The sequence below is a fragment of the Ranitomeya variabilis genome, chromosome 2, assembly GCF_051348905.1.
Source record: "Ranitomeya variabilis isolate aRanVar5 chromosome 2, aRanVar5.hap1, whole genome shotgun sequence".
Classification (NCBI taxonomy): Eukaryota; Metazoa; Chordata; class Amphibia; order Anura; family Dendrobatidae; genus Ranitomeya; species Ranitomeya variabilis.
The window spans coordinates 36,731,195-36,755,147 of NC_135233.1; the positions used below are offsets into that span (position 1 = coordinate 36,731,195).

General features: G+C 45.1%; 1 protein-coding gene across 1 annotated transcript in view; it reads left to right on the forward strand.

The window, feature by feature from the left end:
- Positions 1 to 23,953, forward strand: part of USH2A (usherin) — a 930,843-nt gene that overhangs the window by 595,584 nt on the left and 311,306 nt on the right. Inside the window, exon 40 of the mRNA XM_077281431.1 lies at positions 5,254 to 5,882. Coding sequence (XP_077137546.1) covers positions 5,254 to 5,882 — 629 coding nt within the window. The remainder of the gene's footprint in view (positions 1 to 5,253; positions 5,883 to 23,953) is intronic.

The following is a 23,953-nucleotide window of genomic DNA, read 5'->3' on the forward strand; positions in this document are numbered from 1 at the left end:
GGCAGGAGGTACAGTTTACTCTTTGTAATGACTGGTTAATGCCTGAAGCCACGGCAGGAGGTACAGTTTACTCTTTGTAATGACTGGTGAACGCCTGAAGCCGCGGCAGGAGGTACAGTTTACAGTTTATAATGACTGGTTAACGCCTGAAGCCGCGGCAGGAGGTGCAGTTTACTCTTTATAATGATTGGTTAACACCTGAAGCCACGGCAGGAGGTACAGTTTACAGATTATAATGACTGGTTAATGCCTGAAGCCATGGCAGGAGGTACAGTTTACGGATTATAATGACTGGTTAACACCTGAAGCCACGGTACGAGGTACAGTTTACAGATTATAATGACTGGTTAATGCCTGAAGCCAAGGCAGGAGGTACAGTTTACGGATTATAATGACTGGTTAACACCTGAAGCCACGGTACGAGGTACAGTTTACAGATTATAATGACTGGTTAATGCCTGAAGCCAAGGCAGGAGGTACAGTTTACGGATTATAATGACTGGTTAACACCTGAAGCCACGGTACGAGGTACAGTTTACAGATTATAATGACTGGTTAATGACTGAAGCCATGGCAGGAGGTACAGTTTACTCTTTATAATGACTGGTTAATGCCTGAAGCCAAGGCAGGAGGTACAGTTTACGGATTATAATGACTGGTTAACACCTGAAGCCACGGTACAAGGTACAGTTTACAGATTATAATGACTGGTTAATGACTGAAGCCACGGCAGGAGGTACAGTTTACAGATTATAATGACTGGTTAACGCCTGAAGCCACAGCAGAGGTACAGTTTACTCTTTATAGTGACTGGTTAATGCCTAAAGCCACGGCAGGAGGTACAGTTCATTCTTTATAATGACTGGTGAATGCCTGAAGCCATGGCAGGAGGTACAGTTTACAGTTTATAATGACTGGTTAACACCTGAAGTCGCGGCAGGAGGTACAGTTTACAGTTTATAATGACTGGTTAACTGATGAAGCTGCAGCATGATGTATGGTTTACTTAGTAACATAGACTGATGGGATTCAAATTACTCACAGATCCTAGACACTAAGAGCTCAGTTCTCAAGGAATTCATATTTAAGGCTGGTTGTACACTTCACAGGTCATGATGTCCGTTACCGCACCCTCAGCAAAGCTCCTCCCCCATACTCAACAACCTCACTGCTGATGAGCTAAGATGAGGAAACTTGCAGTTGATTCTGTACAGCCTTAGAAATTAAGTAATTGAAAAGTCAGCTCCTTAGGCTCCGGATACGAAGGCAATGTGATCCACAACATCGGACTTTTTCTGTCCAAGCAAAGACCCCAATTTCCAAACTGGATGGATGGAGGTCTCCTATTCCAAAATCAACAGTCACATGAGCATATATGAGGCTGCTGAATTTGGGTCAAAAAAACGGCATTCAGTCTTGACATCCCAGGCCATATTCAAATACTCAGAGAGAAAGTTAGATGTATAAAACTGGCCTATTTATCAGTTTCTCTCATGGCTCTATCCCAAAAGCACTTCTACCACAGAACCGCCCTCCTACGGCCAAACAAGCCTTCACCTAGATCTTCTCAAGATCAAGTTAGGCCAAAACGCAGTTTATCAAAGTCCTGACCACACTGGCCATCAACTTTTAAGCAGAAATACATAATGGGCATAAACAGGCCCATCTCAGCCCCTGGCCACCAGCAGTCAATCATCTGCTCACCACCCACTTTACAACCCATCTGTTATTCTATGCTCCTGACCACTCTCCACAGCTCCTCACAGGCCACTCTCTGATGAGTCCTATACAATAGTCCACCCACAAACTCTGCACAAGCAACCATGCAGATGTTCTAGTCTTGGAGGAACCAGACTGGTAATCATGATCCTAACCTAATGCAGATTTAGTGAATGGGGGATCTAAACCTCCCTAAAAAACCTCTCAAACAAGCATCATGAAACATTAGCTAGTATGATATGAGTGAATGTACATAGCGAATATGTTCAGATATCTATTTTTTTTGTACAGAGGAGCATACAACAATAGTCCACCGTCCTTACATGTCTTTACGATGACCTTAGTTCTGCATAGGTGAGTGGTATCCAATAGACAGAATTTAACCTTAGATTAGTAGGTGCAGACGGGTCGGGATATGGACCCCTTTGAAATAACGGCCCCTTACCAATAGCTATAATAATAATTTGAGTTAATATGCATTCACAAACCACTTATTTCGGTCTCCTATGATCCCGCACAAGCTTTTTTCACTAAGGCTCCGTTGAGTGCCATATGTTGGAGCTTTTCTTCTCTAGAAGGTTTGGAAAACTCCATATTTTAGCATCTGATGAACCATGCCTCAATGTTTATTTTTCTGACTGATCCTCATGGAAACCAATAAAATAAAAACCTTTGTCTCAGTATTAATCGGAAGGCGATAGAGGTACAGTAATGCCCTTTGCACCTCTGTGTGTGCCCTATTATGACCCCATAAATCTTGGAGTCATAATACGGCCATTATCAGAAGACTCAAAAAAGAGCTATAATTGACCAAGAAGTGGTTCAACATTTCTGACCATGGGTCCATGGTCTTTCACTGATTTCCCAAAAAGTCAGGCTGCCCCTGTGGGTTAAAAACACCAAAGTACCTCACAACGCAACTTAGCATCACCCAGGATTAAGGCAATAAAAAATGGTGCTTGCTATACCGCACTAATATTGGCCCCATAGTTGGATATTAATAATACATGACAGAAATGAACCTTCATTATAGTATCACATGGGACCACTGGTATAAATATACCTAAGTGGAACACAGCCGAAGGAGCACTCACATTAATTTAGAGTCCAACCAGAGTCTTGTAACAGCGGATATACATGTGCATAGATGAATATAAACATATTTACCAAATGGCGTGCCAAAGCCTGGATGAACGTCCCACGGAAGAAGAACAGGCGAAACGCGCGTCGGGGTGAGACGTTCATCCAGGCTTTGGCACGCCATTTGGTAAATATGTTTATATTCATCTATGCACATGTATATCCGCTGTTACAAGACTCTGGTTTGACTCTAAATTAATGTGAGTGCTCCTTCGGCTGTGTTCCACTTAGGTATATTTATACCAGTGGTCCCATGTGATACTATAATGAAGGTTCATTTCTATCATGTATTATTAATATCCAACTATGGGGCCAATATTAGTGCGGTATAGCAAGCACCATTTTTTATTGCCTTAATCCTGGGTGATGCTAAGTTGCGTTGTGAGGTACTTTGGTGTTTTTAATTGTCATGTTTAAAAAATTTTGTGAATAAAGTTGGTTTAATTTGCATTCCTTTAGCCATGTTTATTTCTTATGTGGCTTTGTTGTTTCATTAGTTCCACGGAATGTGACCAAGCATACATTGGCTATAGGTCATATCAGATTAATATGTTTGCCCCTGTGGGTTAGTGTTTTTTGTTTCTATTTAATAGAAAAAAATTCAATGATTTTCAAAAATAGTTTTATAAATGTAACCTAAGTGTAATTCACTCATCCTTGTGCAATTATATAGGGCTCTTATGTGGAAATATATATATATATATCTACTATATAATTGTCTAAGGGTCACTTCCGTCTGTCCTTCTGTCTGTCTGTCTGTCTGTCTAGGATATTCATTGGTCGCAGCCTCTGTCTGTTATATAATCCAAGTCGCTGATTGGTCTCGCCAGCTGCCTGTCATTGCTGCCATGACCAATCAGCGACGGCCACAGTCCGATTAGTCCCTCCCTACTCCCCTGCAGTCACTGCCCGGCGCCCGCTCCATACTCCCCGCAGTCACCGCTCACACAGGGTTAATGCCAGCGGTAATGGACAGCGTTATGCCTCGGGTAACTCACTCCCTTACCGCTGCTATTAACCCTGTGTCACCAAGTTTTTACTATTGATGCTGCCTATGCAGCATCAATAGTAAAAAGATCTAATGTTATAATCACCTTCCGCCGCCTTTCTCGCTCCTCGCGACGCTCCGGTGACCGCTCTATGCAAGCGGCAGGTTCCGGTGGCAAGGATGGTATGCGAGAAGGACCTGCCATGATGTCACGGTCATGTGACCGCGATGTCATCACAGGTCCTGCGCTCATACCAACCCTGGGACCGGAAGCTGCACCGCACACAGGTGACAGGACTACAAGGGGCCCTCGGAAGGTGAGTATATGTTTATTTTTTATTTTTTAACCTGTGACATGCGTGGCTGGGCAATATACTACGTGGCTGGGCAATATGCTACGTGGCTGTGCAATATACTACGTGGCTCTGTGCTGTATACTACATCACTGGGCAATATACTACGGCACTGAGCAATATACTACGTCGCTGGGCAATATACTACGTAACTGGGCAATATACTACGTAACTGGGCAATATACTACGTGGCTGGGCAATATACTACGTAACTGGGCAATATACTACGTGGCTGGGCAATATACTACGTGGCTGGGCAATATATTACGTAACTGGGCAATATACTACGTGGCTGGGCAATATACTACATGGCTGGGCAATATACTACGTAACTGGGCAATATACTACGTGGCTGGGCAATATACTACGTAACTGGGCAATATACTACGTGGCTGGGCAATATACTACGTAACTGGGCAATATACTACGTGGCTGGGCAATATACTACGTGGCTGGGCAATATATTACGTAACTGGGCAATATACTACGTGGCTGGGCAATATACTACATGGCTGGGCAATATACTACGTAACTGGGCAATATACTACGTGGCTGGGCAATATACTACGTGGCTGGGCAATATACTACGTAACTGGGCAATATACTATGTGGCTGGGCAATATTCTACGTGGTTGGGCAATATACTATGTGGCTGGGCAATATACTACGTGGGCTGGGCAATATACTACGTGGACATGCATATTCTAGAATACCCGATGCGTTACAATCGGGCCACCATCTAGTGTACATATATATATTTCCTTCACTGCCTACCAGGTGCACTTTTTGCACAGTTTTATTGAATGACACCATTTGCATTTAGCTGTTATGCTAGGATCTACTAGGAGACCCTTCAGAATTTTCTGATAATGCGATTGCCCAGCGGTACTTTGAACTGTTTCCATCTCTTGATTGTTTTCTCGTTATGGCACACCATGTGGATAGGCATGGTACTGCATGTAATAAGGACAATTACAATTATTTGACTTGTTACCATGATATATTATGTTATTAATATAATATGTAATGCCATGTATCTTTAAACATTTACAGAGCCGGGATCCATTAACCCACTTCGACTCTCCCAAATGAAGTCCAGATGGATAACCATTACCTGGCAACACCCAACAAAACCTAATGGAATACTAACCCATTACAACATTTACCGAAATGGAAGCCTAGAGGTGACTGTGCCGGGAAACAGAACAAGTCAGACGTTGCATGGGTTAAGCCCGCACACAGGTTACCGGTATCTGCTGGAAGGATGCACCTTGGCAGGGTGTTCCCTGTCGAAGGAGTCATTGGTCATACAGACCCTTCCAGATGCACCGAACGATGTTCTACCACCCAATCTCCGTTCTGATAGCTCCACATCTGTCACAATAAATTGGAGACCTCCACTCTTCCCAAATGGTTTAATACAATGCTTCAGTATTGAGAGACGGCTCAAAGGCACCGAACATGTGGACATGATAGTGACAGTATCGGGGAACCACCAAATGGAATATATAGATCAAGGAAGTGACATTAATCCATGGATGACATATGAATATAGAATGGTGGCTACAACTTATAATGGGGGAACAAATTACAGTAACTGGGTGGAGGTTAAAACAAGACCATCAAGACCGGTGGGAGTTCAGCCACCGGAAGTCACCATATTAGGTCCATACACAGCAAAGGTAAAGTAGACAAGAAGGGGACCAATCTTTTTGTTTTATGTGTAGCTGTATCTGTAGTGACTATGGGATGATCTTGACAATTGGTCATCAGCTTTGAGTTCACTTTGATAGCCAGAAGCTGTGCTAGTTCACGTCGTCTTCCAATAATTTTAAAATGACCAAGCTAAAAACAAAGTAGATTTTTATGTTGTGTGCAAAGAGTTTTCCAGAAATATACAGTATATCAATGGCTGATCCTTACTCTAGACCAGTGTTCCCCAACTCCAGGCGTCAAGAGCCACCAACAGATCATGTTTTCTGGATTTCTTCAGTATTGGCCAGGTGATAATTCTAACTCCTGTTCAATAATAAGGAAGTCCTTAAACATGATGTGTTGGTTGCTCTTGAGGACTGGAGTTGGGAACACTGCTCTAGACCATCAATTTGGTATTGGAGGGGGTATCACCCATTGGAAAGCAGTACTGACCAAGAGAATGAAGGCATCACGGTGCTTTCTGGAGTGCTGTGCTTATCCACATTGGCTAGTCTCTAAGCATGGCTGTGCCTGGTACTGTAGCCCTTACCAATTCCATCAAACGGAGCTGAGCACTCCAGAGAGTACCATAACCCCTTCATACTATTGGAGTGGATTTTTGGGAATGGCTCACCCATTGATTTTGTCATTGACAGCCTATCCAAAAGAAAGGGGAACCAATGTATATTTATGAAAAAACCCATAATGTGGTTCCACCATATGGAAAGATGCAGGTGAGCATCTAAGTTTCAGAAAGTCTAACTTGTACTATGCCACTCTAAAGATGACCATGTGCAGTAAACCTTGACTGACTTTCTGTGTAAACATGTAGGTGGGCGACCCAACTCTCCAACAATGGTAGAGGAGGACGAAATCACGTTGAGCAGGCGGTAGTTGAGAAGCCTTCCAAATTGTTCTTTTATTGTGCCAACGCGTTTCAGGCTAGAGCTTCTTACTTTCTTTTTACCTTGATAATGGCACCAAAGCATGTTGGCACAATAAAGAACCATTTTGAAAAGCTAAAGGCTCCTCTTCTTCTATTATTCATCTGAAGGAAGCCTTTCTTCTCTAGCCATGGGGCTGCAGCAGCATTTATATTCCTGTACAGGTGTTGTGCCTTCACACAAAACAGCCAGGTGACTGCATAGTCCTGCCTTTTACTAACCTTACCGGCGATACTGCTCTATGTGTGGGCGTTTAGGTTCAAAAACAGATCTTCAACTCTCCAGCAATGACAGATAAGGATGGAAAGAAAGATGAGGCTGTTGGATTTCAACATGCCCAATCCTTTTCTTTTTTTCTTCTCCCTAATGAGAACAAATGCATGATCACCCAAACTTTGTGTGCATGTGCATTGGGGCGCGGTGAACAAAGGGAAAATTGTGGCCCAACGAGCTTATTTGGCCAACAGATATTGACCTTTCTAAGAGAATAGACAACTGTAAGTGATCATTGATAAAGTTCTGTTCACAGTTCAAAGGGGCCAAAATCTGATTGATTTGCTATAATGGATGCATTATTCTATCCTTAATCACACACAAAAAGTCCTAATGTGATATTTAAAAAAAAGACGTGAGGCTTCCCGGACTACCTATGAAGTTTTCAATTATTTCTAGAATCCATGTGGGATCGAGCTCTAGAGGGCTGGATAACTACTATTGTTTTGGCTTGAGTACAAAACTTCATTCAAGGGAAATTAGTGTAACCAAACAAGAGGGATTTTTGTAGCTTTGAAGCGTCTTTTGTGTAAACAGGCACATGCTTCTGTGAATATAGTCTTGTACATATGCCAAATGCACTGCTACACTGGTTTGATCAGCAGAACACAAAGCGCGGCTCATTTGTACGAGTGCGAGGCGATCAGCCTGTGAAGACAAAATGCAAAATAGACAAAATAGACATTTAAAATAGACAAAAAGGATTTTTTTAGACTTTTTGTTTTAATTGCAGAGATAAGTATGTAATGTATTATTGCTTTTTTTGCTAGAGAAAAAAGAGAAGCTAGTTTACTTTTATCTATTGGTGCCAATTACAGAATATTTTTTGTTATTTGTGTTTAAAGGGGCTGTACATGGAATTTTTAAAAATAGGCCATAGGAATGGTACAATAAAAATAAACAATTTGCCTACCAATCCCTCACTGCTCCTCCATACCAATCCCCCACTGTTTCTCCATATCAGTCACCCACTGCTCCTCCATACCAATCCCCCCACTGCTCCCCATACCAATCCCCCACTGCTCCCCCATACCAATCCCCCACTGCTCCCCCATACCAATCCCCCACTGCTCCCCCATACCAATCCCCCACTGCTCCCCATACCAATCCCCCACTGCTCCCCCATACCAATCCCCCCACTGCTCCCCCATTCCAACCCCCCACTGCTCCTCCATACCAATACCCATACTGCTCCTCCATACCAATATCCTACTTCTCCTCCATACCAATCCCTCACTGTTCCTCCATACAAGTCCCCTACTGCTCCTCCATACAAATCCCCCACTGCTCCTCCATACCAATCCCTCACTGCTCCTCCATACCATTCCCCCACTGCTCCCCCATATCAATTCCCATACTGCTCCTCCATACCAATATCCCACTGCTCCTCCATGCCAGTAACCCACGGCTCCTCAATACCAATCCCTCACTGCTCCTCCATTCCAATCCCTCACTGCTCCTCCATATAAATCACCCACTGCTCCTCCATATCAATCCCCTACTGCTCCTCCATACCAAGCCCCCACTGCTCCTCCATACCAATCCCTCACTGCTCCTCCATACCAATCCTTCACTGCTCTTCCATAAAAATTACCCACTGCTCCTCCATACAAATCAACCACTGCTCCTCCATACCAATCCCCGACTGCTCCTCCATACCAATCTCCCACTGCTCCTCCATACAAATCCCCCACTATTTCTCCATACCAATCACCCACTGCTCCTCCATACCAATCTTCCACTGCTCCTCCATGCCAGTCCCCACTGCTCCTCCATACAAATCCCCCACTGCTCCTCCATACCGATCGCCCACTGCTCCTCCATGCCATTCCACTACTGTTCCTCGATACCAATCCCCCACTGATCCTCCATGCCAGTCCACACTTTTCTTCCATACCAATCCCCCACTATTTCTCCATACCAATCCCCCACTGCTCCTCCATACCAATCCCCCACTGCTCCTCCATACCGATCCCCCACTGCTCCTCCATACCAGTCACCCACTGCTCCTCCATACCAATCTCCCACTGCTCCTCCATACCGATCGCCCACTGATCCTCCATGCCAGTCCCCACTTTTCTTCCATACCAATCCCCCACTATTTCTCCATACCAATCCCCCACTGCTCCTCCATACCAATCCCCCACTGCTCCTCCATACCGATCCCCCACTGCTCCTCCATACCAGTCACCCACTGCTCCTCCATACCAATCTCCCACTGCTCCTCCATACCGATCGCCCACTGATCCTCCATGCCAGTCCCCACTTTTCTTCCATAACAATCCCTTACTGTTCCTCCATAAAAGTTCACCACTGGCTTCTCCATCCTCATTCCTCCCACTGGAAGAGGAAGCCAGGAGACCGGTGAGGGTCATCAGTTGATCACTTACTGGCTGCAGCAGTCTTGTTCTATCCTGGCCAGTCGACTGAGCTAGGAAACTGTTTTTTTCCAATTGAGATGGAGCTCAACACCACCTACAGGATGAGGAAGATAGGGGACCGGCAGACCTGAACTGCAATACCAGGCCCAACCCATAGACAGGTGTGGTGCTGTTTCTGGAAGTGAATAGCCATGTTTTTCCAACCCTTGCATAATGAAGAACGGTTATGGCGACATTGTCTTTTCAGGAGTGGTTTGCAAAATATTGAAATAATAATGGATATTAAAAAATTGCTGACAGCTCTCAGCTCCTCAGGTGGCGGTCGTGTGTGTTTTACGTCTCCACACATCATGTACTGACATTGAGGCTGTAGACTTGCTTCACGCATTTAATGACCCCTATTAAATCCAAATGTCTTCGGTTTTTACATCAAGCCAAGGCCATCAATTTCGACTTGTCTCAGATTCTCCCAACTTAATTTACGGCCATTAAGTGAACACAAATATTTGTCATTATGGTATATTTATTGCAGGGCCTAACACCTCCCAATTTGTCATATTATTTTATGTTAATTAGTTTTACGTGGCAAGAAAATAATTGTGTTATTTAAAAGGCCTCTGCTTTTTTTCCCCCTCAGAAATAGCGCCATCTTTGTGCATGGGTTGTGTCCGGTATTACATCTCAGCTCTATTCAAGATAACGCTACAAAACTGTAATACCAGACAAGGCCTGTGGACAGAAGTGGCGCTATATCTGGAGCAAACGGACAACCTTTCCTAACGCTGGATTAACTTCTTTAACCCTTTCTGTGAACCATTGTTAAAGTACTCAGGAACTGAGCCCATGCCATTAACTGCGGGGCCACGACTAGCTACGATTCCAATTGTTCAACCCCTTAGATGCTGCAGTCAGTGGCAATTGTAGCATCTATGTGGTTCAATGGTAAAAAGAAGAATACGTACCTCTATCATCCCATTGGCTGCACTGACCGGCACAGTATGCTGGAAATAATACCGTTTATTATGCAAGAGATTAATCGATCATAGAGTAAAAGCCATTAATGGGAGAAAAAAATGGTACATTTGAAAAACAGTAAAAAGTTAAAAAAATGTTCCCATGAATTTCATAAATTCTATTTTACCTCTAAAAAAGATAAAGAAAAAAAACTACACGTGTGGAAATATAACTGAAAAATCAAAAACAGAATTGTTATTTTCATTTATTTTCTTCCCAAAAACAGTTCCATTAAACATGACAGATTAACCTGCAAAAAGAAACATGCACACAGCTTCACACATTGCGTAATCGTTGCTTTTTTTTTTAGCTGCTTTTTATCATGTTTTCTGACGGTGTCCACAGCAATTTAAGCAATAAAAATGTTCTCTGATTATTACATTTTTGCTTTTTTTTGTTGTTGCTTGCTCTTGTTTTGATAAAATCAGGTTTATTAGTAGGAGATTATCACTAAAGTACTACTAAACCTGCTGCCACGCCCTCACCATTGATAGGTAGTTTTCTGACTATGCACAGTAAACTCGGGAAGCTACCAATCAGTGGTGTGGGTGGGGATATACAGAGCTCAGCATTCAGAGAACAGCTAGATCTGCTGCAGAAAAAAAAGTGATTTCATCAAAACTACAGCAAGCAGGGCAGTAAGTGATACAGCTGGAATCAGAGTCTCTGCCCCTACATTAGCCTGCAAATAACTAGTGACAGATTCACTTTCAGATCGCTGCTTTAAGTTGCACTTTGTGCTATTTTTTGTACCTAGACTTAAAAGAGTCACAAAATTGTCTATTTAAGGGGTCTACCTTAATGGTTCTTTAAACCATGGCGAAATACGGAAGATTAGATAATTGGTAGCAAACCTTTCTATGTATCCTTGCAAGATATTACATGGGACGAGGAAAATCAGCCTCGTCCAGGCCCCTTTGGCAGCAGGATGAAAATTTGCATGCCCAATCCCTTTCACATAAAATCCACCATGAGGAGGGGTGCCCCTAATCCCACTGCATTTAATGTGGTTGCTTGACCTTGATCTGATGTAGACCATATTAAGGCTATATTCACATGCAGCTTTTTTTCTGGTGCAAAACCTGCTGTTTTGGCAATAAAAATGCTACATTCAAAAACGTCTGTTTTGCTGCTTTTTTCACCGCATTTCTGCAGCTTTTTTTTTTGCAGTGTTTTTGCACTTTCTTATTGCTTTCTATGGGTGAAAAAGTGCTGCGAAAACGCTGAAATAATTGACATGCTGCAGATAGTTAAAAAAAAACTCAGTCGGGGTGACGAAACAAAAAACAGGTGCATGGGATTTCTGAAATCTCCAAGCTTTGACTGGTACTGTAAAATGCAAATTCTTTTCTGCAAAAAAATGCATAAAAAAAGCTGTAAAAATGCTGCATGTGAATTTAGCCTAATGCTTCATATAAGGGTTTAGTAAATTAATGCACGTAAAAAGGACACAAAAATGTATACGGAACCTGGTACTTTAAACAGGAAGTCTGATCTGCCTGTGTCAGGTTGTGATACATAGGTTTGCAGGAAATGATTCAGCCAGGGTGTAATGATCGCAGTCGCAGAGGTCGCAACTGCGACAAGACCTGTTAAGGTGAGGGGCTCGCTGAGGCCAGCTCAAACTTCAACTGGATGTGCATCCTCGGACACACATTCAGCTGAAATGTATTGTGGCGTAGAGACCCACCAGGTCTGTGCGCTGAAATACATGCTGCCGGACAATCAGAGACCAGCAGCTGAAGTCAGCATGTGACTGGGGGAGCATGGCAGTGACGTCATGTGCTCCCGCTTGCATGCTGAACCCAGCTGCCAGCTTCCGAAGAGGATACCGAATGGAGGGAAGGTGAGTAGAATCATTTTTTCTCTATACATTAAAGAAGAGAGGGAGAATGGGGGACATATACGAGGATGAGCCCAGGATAGGTCATATGTACCAGGATGGGGCCCAGGATAAGTTCTCCTTCACACCTCCTGATATTTCACATCCTGATATTTCAGTACCGGTGCTATCCTTTTCCATTTGTACAGTCCGTGTGGCATCCGCGTGCACCAGCAGTGTGACACGTACTGGAATAAATGTAGAATAGTAATGACAGATGTTTAGGTGTTAGATGTGCAAAGATAGAGGACAGATAGATAGATATCCGTGAGATATATAATTAGTGTAGTGCATGTGTATTTTTCTGTACATGTATTTAGGTAAAACAAATGAATAAATTTTAAAAAATGACGTGGGTCCTCCTCAGTTTTAATAACCAGCTAAGTGAAAGCAAACAGCTGTGAGCTCATCTTATTAGTTTTGTGTTAAATTGGCTCTCTGAGCTGTACCCGGCGGTAGACACAGGAACACTGCCTCTTTAAGAACCTCCTTTGGTTTATTATATGTGGCATAAACCAAAGTGAAGTAAAAACAAACACAACCTTCTGGGCAAAACAGGAAAAAGAAAACAAAATGGTAGCACAAAGCACAGTCCTTATGGTAGCGGGGTTCCTCCCGCTTCCAGTTGGCAAAACGCACATGGTTCAGGTTAGTCCCAGCACAAACAGTTCCCTGGAGTGTTGATCTCTAGACACTGAACACTGACTGCCTCTAGAAGCCAGCTATATAAACCCCAGACCACATCCTGGGGTGGAGATAAGGTGGACAACCTCCCACCCACTCTATGGTTGTCCGCTAAAAAACAGCACTTAAAACATATTTGTTGTCAACCCCTCACAACAGTTAATGTGCAGAAAGAAAACTCCTGGGTTTTACATCACTGAAACCATTATCCTCAGTGAAACATATCTCCCCTCCAGCACCTTGCCAGTGACTTTGTCACATATCTCCCCCCTCTGCCCAAAGTCAGGGGTTTTGGAACCTTTACTCGCTAAACAGGGGAGTCTGGACAGAACATCTGTGTTACCATGCAGCTTCCTTGGCCTGTGCTCCAAACAAAAACTAGTCCTGGAGCGCTAGATACCACCTAGTCACCCAGACATTCTTCCTCTTCTTTTCCCTCATCCATCTCAGAGGCGCATGATTTCATACAAGCCTGATCTTCCTTTATGATGGCATAGTTCTTTTCACAGGAGGAGAGTTTCCGACTCAGGTAAAGGACTGGATGTTCATCCGCATCTATTTCCTGTGACAACACGGCTCCTAAACCAACCTCGAAGGTGTCCGTCTGGAGCACGTACTCCTTAGTGAAGTCAGATGTGACCATGACCGGCTGTTTGCATAGGGCCAGCTTCAAATCCTGGAATGCTATTGCCGTCTTTGTGCCCTTAAGAAGATCAATCAGGAGGGGTTGGCTATCATGATGAAGTTTGGGATAAATTGCCAATAGTATCATATGATTCCCAGAAATGACCACACTTGGATTCTTGGAGACCAGTTGCAGCCACTTCTGGATTGCCTCCACCTTATCTATTTGCGGTTTTATATCGCCCCTCAAGATGATGTAGCACAAGTATTTTGCCTCTTCTTTCCCCATGACACACTTCTTTAGGTTAATGTTAAACCCTGCCTTCCTTAGTGCATCCAGCACTGCTTGGACCTTCTGCAGGTGACTTCCCCAGTCCGGGCTGAATATAACAATGTTGTCCAGATAAGCAGCGGCATACTTTTTGTGAGAGACTAGGATCCGGTCCATGGCCCTCTGGATGGTAGCTGGGGCTCCCTGCAGACCAATTGGCAATCTGGCATACTGAAAGCATCCATCAGGTGTAGAGAAGGCTGTCTTTTCATTGGCACTTGGGGACAGGAGAATTTGCCAGTACCCTTTCTTTAGGTCCAGGGTGGTGATATATCTGGTTGACACCAGCCTCTCAATGAACTCATCGACCCAGGGCATCGGATATGCATCGAACTTGGACACCTCATTTAGTTTCCTGTAGTCAGCTTTTTGTTCACTCTCCCATGCATTTCAGTCAGGATTTTATGCTCCACAACCTGCGTACATCCTGGTAACTGTGTAAACAGGTCCCAGTTCCACTGAACCAGCTCATGGAACTGTTATTTCTGGCCAGTGACAGTGTCTCTGCCACTGTGACATTCTCTACCCTGGCTTCAGGACTTGCCCAAGGCATGTAGCTTCCACCAGATCCCTCTCTCACCATGGTTTCAGCGGGTTAATGTGGTACTCCTGGTACGGCTTTCATCTCCCTGGTTGCTGGACTTTGTAGTTGACATCACTCAACTTTTCGACCACCTTGTATGGCCCTTGCCACTTGGCCAGAAACTTACTTCGCACCTTGGGTTCAACACCGACCAGTCTTGCAGACCAATTATAGACCCTTGCCTGGGCCTCTTCTGCTTGAAGGAGGCTCTCTCTGACAATCGGCAGCACCCTCACGATCCTGTCCTTCATCCGGGCCATATGTTCGATGATGCTTCAGTGGGGCGTTACCTCCACTTCCCAGATCTCTTTTGCAATGTCCAGCAGTCTGCGACGGTGCCATCCGTATAGCAGCTCGAATGGTGAAAACCCCATAGAGGCCTGTGTGACAATAGGTACGTTAATAGGCAATCCCAGTTCCAGCAATTCTTCTCCATGACCTTCTATGTATCTTCTTCAAGGTCTTGTTGAACCTTTCCACGAGGCCATTCATCTTTAGATGGTGCACAGACATCCTTAGTTGGGTAATCTGGAGGGCATCACATAACTCTCAAAAAAAAAACCACCATTGGAGGAAACCCTCCACTAAACTAAACAAAAAAACACCAGAACACAGGCATGGATGCTTACCTGTTCAAGGCCTCCAACAATTGCACTACCCAGGGTGCACCAGGCCCAAATGAAGATAGCGAAAACACAGGTGCAAATAATACCGATGCAGCCAACCTACAATCAGGAATTGGCTGCTTGGAGCACCCGTGCAAAAAAATAGTCTGTATGTGGCATGTTCACACAGGAATGCAAAATATATGGTGAAAAGCCTATTAATGACGCCATATATATAGCGGGCTAACCATGATGCATCCTGTGTGAACAGAGGCCACAGTGTACAGAGCCATCTAGGGTTTTTTTTAGATTAGGACTGCCAAGATACAAGGACCCTTGACGTGGGTTGGCAGCTTCAATATTGTGGCCATAATATCAACCAATACCTTGCATACATTGTTATGTTTTTGGTGCACTGTACATTTTTCCAGGGTGCGCCTGGGCCCTAGATGGCTCTGTACACTGTGGCCTCTGTTCACACAGGATGCATCATGGTTAGCCCGCTATATATATGGCGTCATTAATAGGCTTTTCACCATATATTTTGCATTCCTGTGTGAACATGCCACATACAGACTATTTTTTTGCACGGGTGCTCCAAGCAGGCAATTCCTGATTGTAGGTTGGCTGCATCGGTATTATTTGCACCTGTGTTTTCGCTATCTTCATTTGGGCCTGGTGCACCCTGGGTAGTGCAATTGTTGGAGGCCTTGAACAGGTAAGCATCCATGCCTGTGTTCTGGCATCACATAACTCTCTCATAACCTTGGACATGACCGGGGTCCCTTGGTCCATCAGGATCTCTTTTGGCAGGCCTGTCCATAAGAAAATATGAACTAGCTCTCTCACTATACTCCTGGCAGCAGAGCCTCTCAGAGGTACCGCCTCTGGGTGCCGTGTTGCATAGTCCATTATCACCAGGAAGTATTGATGGCCTCTAGCGGACTAAACTAAGGGCCTGACAAGGTCCATGGCAATCCGGTCAAATAGGACTTCTATGGGCAACGGCACTAGGGGACTGCAGAAATGGGATACGGGAGCAGTTAGCTGACAGGTAGGTCAGGATCGGTAGAATTGAACAATGTCTTGGTGACACCCGGGCCAGTAGAATCTCTGAAGGACCTGCTCTTGAGTTTTGTCTACTCCCAGATGCACACCCAAGACATGAGAATGAGCCAGATCTAATACCTTACGCCTATAGGAACCTGTCACCAACAACTGCTCTATCACTTCCCCTCTAGGTTTAGTGACCCGATAAAGCAGTTCTTAATTTAAAGTGAAATACAGAAACCTGGTGTTGGCCCCCGGCTCTTGAGCAACCATATTTATCACAGCCACATTGTCAAACACATTTTTTTAAAGTAAGATCCTGCATTTGGGCAGTCCCAAAATTCCTCCCAGAAACCCTCAACTCAGGAATCTCAACCTCACTCGTCACCGTCTCGTCCTCATCACCAGCAAGGACACACAGGAGGAACTTATCAGCCTCCGACTGCAATGGGGATCCTTCATGGGTGGACCGACTCCTGTCTGAGTTAGTGGGCACCCTAGCCTTTTCCCACAGGTCCCAGAAGAGGCTAAAGTCCCACCCAATTATTACTAGGTGTAGAAAGTCTTTGACTACCCTGACCTCATGGGACTCAGTACCACAGTTCATTTTTATCGTCATTCTGGCAATGGAGTAGTCCTTGGCATCACCGTGCATACAGCGGATGCCCACATGTTTCCCTGGGATCAACTGCTGGGGGAATGTGGCCCTTATCACGGTCACCAAACTTAATGAGTCCAAGAGTCCTGACACCAGCACCCCATTTATTGTCATGGGATATGCCTGCGGCCCCTCACTGAGCTGATAGTCCACTCTGCAGGCGAGATAGGCATAGTATGAGCAGCGCCTCCCTAGGCTGCAGTCCATCTCCTCAGAGGACAAAGGACAACAGGCGGCTATGTAACCCAGACACTGACATCTCCAGTAGAGCAAGCCGTTACCAACAGCCCTTGACAACCTCCCAGCAACCCCTTGATATGAAATATTCCAGTTGTAAATCTTTATTCATTATATAGTGGAATGTGTTGAGAACAATAAAACCTAAAAATGATCAATGTAAATCACAACTAATATCCCATGGAGGTCTGGAGTTTGAATGATGCTCAAAATCAAAGTAGAAAATCAAATTTCAAGCTGATCCAAGACAAGGAAATGATGCTCAGTAATGTGTGTGGCCTCCACGTGCCTGTATGACCTCCCTACAATGCCTGGGCATGCTCCTGATGAGGTGACAGATGGTCTCCTGAGGGATCTCCTCCCAGACCTGGACTAAAGCATCTTGGACAGTCTGTGGTGCAACATGACGTTGGTGGATGGAGCGAGACATGATGTCCCAGATGTGTTCAATCGGATTCAGGTGTGGGGAACGGGCGGGCCAGTCCATAGCTTCAATGCCTTCATCTTGCAGGAACTGCTGACACACTCCAGCCACATGAGGTGGGACATTGTCCTGCATTAGGAGGAACTCAGGGCCAACCGCAACAGCATATGGTCTCACATGGGTTGTGAGGATCTCATCTCGATACCTAATGACAGTCAGTCTTCCTCTGGCGAGCACATGGAGGGCTGTCATGTTCTCAATGGCAAGAGAACATAGCATCAGCATATATAGGAACTAGCTCTTGGAAGATGGGAACTGAGCTGACCATGAACTAAACCTAACGCACAACTAGCAGTGGCCGGGTAGCATGCCTACGTTGATTCTAGATGCCCAGCACCAGCCGGAGGACTAAATAATGCTAGCAGAGGAAAATATTAGTCCTAGCTCACCTCTAGAGAAATACCCCGAAAGGAGACAGAGGCCCCCCACATGTATTGGCGGTGAATTAAGATGAAATAACAAACGTAGTATGAAAATAGGTTTAGCAAATTTGAGGTCCACTTACTACATAGCAGAAGACAGAAAGGACACTTTCATGGTCAGCTGAAAACCCTATCAAAACACCATCCAGAAATTACTTTAAAACTCTGGCATTAACTCATAACACCAGAGTGGCAATTCCTGTTCACAAGAGCTTTCCAGACACAGTAACGAAACTACAGCTGTGAACTGGAACAAAAATGCAAAAACAAACATGGACAAGAGTCCAACTTATCTAGTAGTTGTCTAGGAGCAGGAACAAGCACAGAGAGGCTTCTGATAACATTGTTGACCGGCAAGCAACTAACAGAGCAGCAAGGTTATATAGCGACTCCCACATCTTGATGGGAACAGGTGAACAGAGAAGATGAAAACACCAGTTCAATTCCACCAGTAGCCACCGGGGGAGCCCAGAATCCAAATTCACAACAGTACCCCCCCCTCAAGGAGGGGGCACCGAACCCTCACCAGAACCACCAGGGCGATCAGGATGGGCCCTATGAAAGGCACGAACCAGATCAGAGGCATGAACATCAGATGCATTCACCCAAGAATTATCCTCCTGGCCGTATCCCTTCCACTTGACCAGATACTGGAGTCTCCGTCTGGAAACACGAGAGTCTAAGATTTTCTCCACAACGTACTCCAACTCACCCTCAACCAACACCGGAGCAGGAGGCTCAACGGAAGGCACAACCGGTACCTCATACCTGCGCAATAATGACCGATGAAAAACGTTATGAATAGAAAAGGATGCAGGGAGGTCCAAACGGAAGGAAACAGGGTTAAGAATCTCCAATATCTTATACGGGCCGATGAACCGAGGCTTAAACTTAGGAGAAGAGACCCTCATAGGGACAAAACGAGAAGACAACCACACCAAATCCCCAACACAAAGCCGAGGACCAACACGACGGTGGCGGTTGGCAAAAAGCTGAGTCTTCTCCTGGGACAACCTCAAATTGTCCACCACCTGCCCCCAGATCTGATGCAATCTCTCCACCACAGCATCCACTCCAGGACAATCCGAAGATTCCACCTGACCAGAGGAAAATCGAGGATGAAACCCCGAATTACAGAAAAACGGGGACACCAAAGTGGCAGAGCTGGCCCGATTATTGAGAGCGAACTCTGCCAATGGCAAAAAAGCAACCCAATCATCCTGGTCAGCAGACACAAAACACCTCAGATATGTCTCCAGGGTCTGATTAGTCCGCTCGGTCTGGCCATTCGTCTGAGGATGGAAAGCGGACGAAAAAGATAAATCTATGCCCATCCTAGCACAGAATGCCCGCCAAAATCTAGACACGAATTGGGTCCCTCTGTCAGAAATGATATTCTCAGGAATACCATGCAAACGAACAACATTTTGAAAAAACAGAGGAACCAACTCGGAAGAAGAAGGCAACTTGGGCAGAGGAACCAAATGGACCATCTTAGAGAAACGGTCACACACCACCCAGATGACAGACATCTTCTGAGAAACAGGCAGATCTGAAATAAAATCCATCGAGATGTGCGTCCAAGGCCTCTTAGGAATAGGCAAGGGCAACAATAATCCACTAGCCCGAGAGCAACAAGGCTTGGCCCGAGCACAAACGTCACAAGACTGCACAAAGCCTCGCACATCTCGTGACAGGGAAGGCCACCAGAAGGACCTTGCCACCAAATCCCTGGTACCAAAAATGCCAGGATGACCTGCCAACGCAGAAGAATGAACCTCAGAGATGACTCTACTGGTCCAATCATCAGGAACAAACAGTTTATCAGGTGGGCAACGATCCGGTCTATCCGCCTGAAACTCCTGCAAGGCCCGCCGCAGGTCTGGAGAAACGGCTGACAATACCACTCCATCCTTAAGGATACCTGTGGGCTCAGAGTTACCAGGCGAGTCAGGCTCAAAACTCCTAGAAAGGGCATCCGCCTTAACATTCTTAGAACCCGGTAGGTATGACACCACAAAATTAAACCGAGAGAAAAATAATGACCAGCGCGCCTGTCTAGGATTCAGGCGCCTGGCGGTCTCAAGATAAATCAAGTTTTTGTGGTCAGTCAATACCACCACCTGATGTCTGGCCCCCTCAAGCCAATGGCGCCACTCCTCAAAAGCCCACTTCATGGCCAAAAGCTCCCGATTCCCAACATCATAATTCCGCTCAGCGGGCGAAAATTTACGGGAAAAGAAGGCACAAGGCCTCATCACGGAGCAGTCAGAACTTTTCTGCGACAACACTGCCCCAGCTCCGATCTCAGAAGCGTCGACCTCAACCTGAAAAGGTAGAGCAACATCAGGCTGACGCAACACAGGGGCAGAGGAAAAACGGCGCTTAAGCTCCCGAAAGGCCTCCACAGCGTCAGGGGACCAATCAGCAACATCAGCACCCTTCTTAGTCAAATCGGTCAATGGCTTAGCAATATCCGAAAAACCAGCAATAAATCGACGATAAAAGTTAGCAAAGCCCAAAAATTTCTGAAGACTCTTAAGAGAAGAGGGCTGCGTCCAATCACAAATAGCTTGAACCTTGACAGGATCCATTTCAATGGAAGAGGGAGAAAAAATATATCCCAAAAAGGAAATCCTCTGTACCCCAAAAACACACTTAGAACCCTTCACACACAAAGAATTAGACCGCAAAACCTGGAAAACCCTCCTGACTTGCTGGACATGAGAGTCCCAGTCATCCGAAAAAATCAGAATATCATCCAGATACACAATCATAAATTTATCCAAATAATCGCGAAAAATATCATGCATAAAGGACTGGAAAACTGACGGAGCATTTGAAAGACCAAAAGGCATCACTAAATACTCAAAGTGGCCCTCGGGCGTATTAAATGCGGTTTTCCACTCATCCCCCTGCCTGATTCGCACCAAATTATACGCCCCACGAAGGTCAATCTTAGAGAACCACTTGGCCCCCTTTATGCGAGCAAACAAATCAGTCAGCAACGGCAATGGGTATTGATATTTTACAGTGATTTTATTCAAAAGCCGATAATCGATACATGGTCTCAAAGAGCCGTCTTTTTTTGACACAAAGAAAAAACCGGCTCCTAAGGGAGATGACGATGGACGAATATGTCCCTTTTCCAAGGACTCCTTTATATATTCTCGCATAGCAGCATGTTCAGGCACAGACAGATTAAATAAACGACCCTTTGGGTATTTACTACCCGGGATTAAATCTATGGCACAATCGCACTCTCGGTGCGGAGGTAATGAACCAAGCTTGGATTCTTCAAAGACGTCACGATAGTCAGACAGGAACTCAGGAATTTCAGAGGGAATGGATGATGAAATGGAAACCACAGGTACATCCCCATGAGCCCCCTTACATCCCCAGCTCAACACAGACATAGCTCTCCAGTCGAGGACTGGGTTGTGAGATTGCAGCCAAGGCAATCCTAGCACCAAATCATCATGTAGATTATACAGCACCAGAAAGCGAATAATCTCCTGGTGATCCGGATTAATACGCATAGTTACTTCTGTCCAGTATTGTGGTTTATTATTAGCCAATGGGGTGGAGTCAATCCCCTTCAGAGGAATAAGAGTCTCCAAAGGCTCTAAATCATACCCACAGCGTTTGGCAAAGGACCAATCCATAAGACTCAAAGCGGCGCCAGAGTCGACATAGGCGTCCGTGGTAATAGATGACAAAGAGCAAATCAGGGTCACAGATAGAATAAACTTAGACGGTAAGGTGCAAATGGAAACAGATTTATCAAGCTTTTTAGTGCGCTTAGAGCATGCTGATATAACATGAGTAGAATCACCACAATAGAAACACAACCCATTTTTCCCTCTAAAATTCTGCCGCTCGCTTCGGGACAGAATTCTATCACACTGCATACTCTCTGGCGACTTCTCAGTGGACACCGCCAGATGGTGCACTGGTTTGCGCTCCCGCAAACGCCTATCGATCTGAATAGCCATTGTCATGGACTCATTCAGACCCGCAGGCACAGGGAACCCCACCATAACATCCTTAATGGCATCAGAGAGACCCTCTCTGAAAGTCGCCGCCAGGGCGCACTCATTCCACTGAGTAAGCACAGACCATTTACGGAATCTTTGACAGTAAATTTCCGCTTCATCTTGCCCCTGAGATAGGGACATCAAAGTTTTTTCTGCCTGAGGCTCCAAATGAGGTTCGTCATAAAGCAACCCCAAGGCCAGAAAAAACGCATCCACATTGAGCAACGCAGGATCCCCTGGTGTCAATGAAAAAGCCCAGTCTTGAGGGTCGCCCCGGAGCAAGGAAATCACAATCCTGACCTGCTGTGCAGGGTCTCCGGCAGAGCGAAATTTCAGGGACAAAAATAATTTGCAATTATTTCGAAAATTCTGAAACCCAGATCTATTCCCCGAGAAAAATTCCGGCAAAGGAATTCTTGGCTCAGATACAGGTGCATGACAAACAAAGTCTTGCAAATTTTGTACCTTCGTGGCGAGATTATTCAAACCTGCAGTTACACTCTGAAGATCCATTACAAACAGGTGGACACAGAGCCATTCAAAGATTAGAAGGAGAAAAAAAAAAAAAATTCTCAGCAGACTTCTTATTTCTCTCCTTTCTCAGCCAAGGATTTTAACCCTTTAGTGGGCCGGTCAAACTGTCATGTTCTCAATGGCAAGAGAACATAGCATCAGCATATATAGGAACTAGCTCTTGGAAGATGGGAACTGAGCTGACCATGAACTAAACCTAACGCACAACTAGCAGTGGCCGGGTAGCATGCCTACGTTGATTCTAGATGCCCAGCACCAGCCGGAGGACTAAATAATGCTAGCAGAGGAAAATATTAGTCCTAGCTCACCTCTAGAGAAATACCCCGAAAGGAGACAGAGGCCCCCCACATGTATTGGCGGTGAATTAAGATGAAATAACAAACGTAGTATGAAAATAGGTTTAGCAAATTTGAGGTCCACTTACTACATAGCAGAAGACAGAAAGGACACTTTCATGGTCAGCTGAAAACCCTATCAAAACACCATCCAGAAATTACTTTAAAACTCTGGCATTAACTCATAACACCAGAGTGGCAATTCCTGTTCACAAGAGCTTTCCAGACACAGTAACGAAACTACAGCTGTGAACTGGAACAAAAATGCAAAAACAAACATGGACAAGAGTCCAACTTATCTAGTAGTTGTCTAGGAGCAGGAACAAGCACAGAGAGGCTTCTGATAACATTGTTGACCGGCAAGCAACTAACAGAGCAGCAAGGTTATATAGCGACTCCCACATCTTGATGGGAACAGGTGAACAGAGAAGATGAAAACACCAGTTCAATTCCACCAGTAGCCACCGGGGGAGCCCAGAATCCAAATTCACAACAGAGGGCTGTGCGGCCCTCCAAAGAAATGCCACCCCACACCATTACTGACCCACTGCCAAACCGGTCATGCTGAAGGAAGTTGCAGGCAGCAGATCGCTCTTCATGGCGTCTCAAGACTTTGTCACGTCTGTCACATGTGCTCAGTGTGAACCTGCTTTCATCTGTGAAGAGCACAGGGGGCCAGTGGTGAATTTGCCAATCCTGGTGTTCTGTGGCAAATGCCAAGAGCTGTTATGATCCCAGTGGTAGAGGATCTCTGATATTCCGGCAAGATAGCAAAAACATAAATACTGCTCTAGGGAGGTGGAAACTGGGCTAACCGCATACCTGATCCTAACACAAACAACTAGAAGCAGCCGGTGAACGTGCCTACGTTGGTTCTAGACGTCTCGAGCCAGCCGGAGAACTGACTACCCCTAGAGGGAAAATAAGACCTCACTTGCCTCCAGAGAAATTGAACCCCAAAGATAAAGAAAGCCCCCAAC